This window comes from Ostrinia furnacalis, unplaced genomic scaffold, assembly GCF_004193835.3.
Source record: "Ostrinia furnacalis isolate ACB-3 unplaced genomic scaffold, ASM419383v2 OfSCF2663, whole genome shotgun sequence".
Taxonomy (NCBI): domain Eukaryota; kingdom Metazoa; phylum Arthropoda; class Insecta; order Lepidoptera; family Crambidae; genus Ostrinia; species Ostrinia furnacalis.
Genome location: NW_021132902.1, coordinates 438581 through 440858, shown reverse-complemented (window position 1 = coordinate 440858; position 2278 = coordinate 438581). Strand labels below are relative to the sequence as shown.

Genomic DNA, 2278 nt, shown 5'->3' with positions numbered 1-2278 from the left:
AATTTAAATAGTAAATGGATAGGGTAAATAGGTTTTTGTTTGTGATGTCTTTTAGGCATAAATCTAATTTCTTTGGCCCTAATTTCCTTGTTTTCCGTGGCTTAAAATGACCTAGGAAATTATAAAAGACCATTTTTAATTCGGCGTAAAGTCAAATTTTTAGTATTTCTTTATTGGAATAAGTTGAAAATTTACATTTTAAGAAATGGATATCAGAATAGATATAGCACAACTTGTTTTTAACTCTTAACTCAATCTACTGCATTTATCTTCCTTAGTTGTGTAAAAACGTTATAATGACATGATATTCATTGGTATGTTTGCTTGCGAAGGTACACTAAAATGGATCGAATTAAAAAAAAGCAAACCACAGAAGAAAACTTAGAGAAAACAATATTTATAATAATTTCCTTGGCTACCAAAAATTCATGACCTCATAACTTTGTTTCTAAAACGAATTATGACACCCCTTTTAGATACATTGGCTTAGTTTTTGCTTCTTAATGCAATGGGAAAATAAAAAAAATTCGTGCCAAGGATATTAGGCAAAATCGACCATTTTTGGCGAAATACCCGACTATTCCTACCTCTCGTTACCACCACTGCAACTCTTGCATAGCTAGGATAATGGTTATGAATATTGTATTTTCTTTCAGATGAGAAGTGTCGTCCCGAATTTAAAGATCTATGTTAAATTACTCACCAAATTAGGGCGGGAAATTCATCTAATGCATTTTGCACATAAAGGTCCATATTACGAAGAGGTTGGCAATACTTTATATTCCTAATATTATAAAATTACAAGTCTGTGTTCTACTAATGACTAAATCGATTTTGATGAGACTAAATAAATGAGGTTTTGGAACGATAAAAAATCCCACGCAGACGCTTGTTAGTTTTAAATTAAAACCGCCATTATTTATTTTTGTTACAGATAAACAAAACGGTCGACAAAGCATCGCATATTTACACAAAGTTCATTGTTGTCTTTATGTATATGACTATGATGATGTTCAATATCACTCCGATCTATAACATTTCCAAAAACATATTAAGTAGCAAAACCGAAAATTCCACTCAGGAGTACGCGTTATATTACAGCTTTCCTGGGATCAATCCTATGAATTACTACCCTACAACGACGGTGTATAATTTCTATCTTTCATACAACTGTGGGATTATGATGTGCGGATTAGATTTGGTTCTATTCTTGATGATTTTTCAACTTATCGGCCACGTGTACATTCTGAGGCACAACCTTGAGAACTTCCCGTCGCCTAAGAACAAAGTGGTCCTGAATATTGGGGATCTGCCCAGATACAAAAACAAAGAAAATTGCATCGTCGAAATGTTTGACGCGAAGGAGAACGAAGAAGTGCGCGTGCGGCTGGCGGAGTGCATAGAACATCACAAAATTATCATTCGGTATGATGACGACTTCGCTATATTTTATTTAGGGGTCCTACCTTCAATAAAAAAGAAACCCATAGGAATAAATCAATTGTCCGTCTGTCAGCTAAATCGTTAAGGAATCAATAGCTGCTTAAGGCTGCTTTCATGAAACCAGAAACCTAAATTAAAGAAAAAGCACAACAATCTAACGGCACGGCATAAATTATTATGTTTAAAAATAGTAAAAGTAGCTATTATTCGGCATGTGACGATGTACAGCATCTGGTGAGAGATAATTGGGATGCTGTGCATCGTCTCTGCTCAATAATACAAGTTTTATTGTTTTGTAAAACTTGTACTATTATTGATGTTTTTATTTTTCAGATTCACAGATGAAATTTCAGTTGTTTTCGGCCCTATTTTAGCCTTTAACTACATGTTCCACATGGTCGGATGTTGTTTGCTATTGCTGGAATGTTCAGCGGGAGTAAGTTCATGGCAATATTAAAAAATACTTATCTTTCGACAATGATTACAGACATAAATTTTAATATTTTACTTATACAGGGTGTTACTTTGCATTCTTGCCATATTTACAGAGGTAAATATATTAATATTATTGATACTGAACACAAATCCGTTACAAAATAATGCCCGAAAATTTTGATTTTTAATTTTGAATATTTTATTTTATCGACAATCTGTTAAACACATCACTAATTATCGTAACGCATGCACATCACTTGTTAGCGATGGCGATGGAGACTTTTTTAATTTTTATTGTATTTTTAAATACTTATCCATTGCAATATATTGTCTTTAAAATGTCTTTTAGACACTTTTGTAAAAAACTGGGAAATCCATCAATCACAAATCACGTTATAAA

The 2278-nt window shown here is 32.8% G+C and overlaps 1 protein-coding gene across 1 annotated transcript; it reads left to right on the top strand.

Annotated features, from left to right (window-relative positions):
- Positions 1–656: 656 nt before the first annotated feature.
- LOC114356136 (uncharacterized) lies at positions 657–1943 on the top strand (the record flags this gene model as incomplete). Its single annotated transcript, XM_028309238.1, is given in 3 exon segments — positions 657–764; positions 935–1425; positions 1777–1943. Coding segments are annotated over 3 exon segments (723 nt in total), but the record flags the coding sequence as incomplete, so codon positions are not given.
- Between the last annotated feature and the right edge of the window lie 335 nt (positions 1944–2278).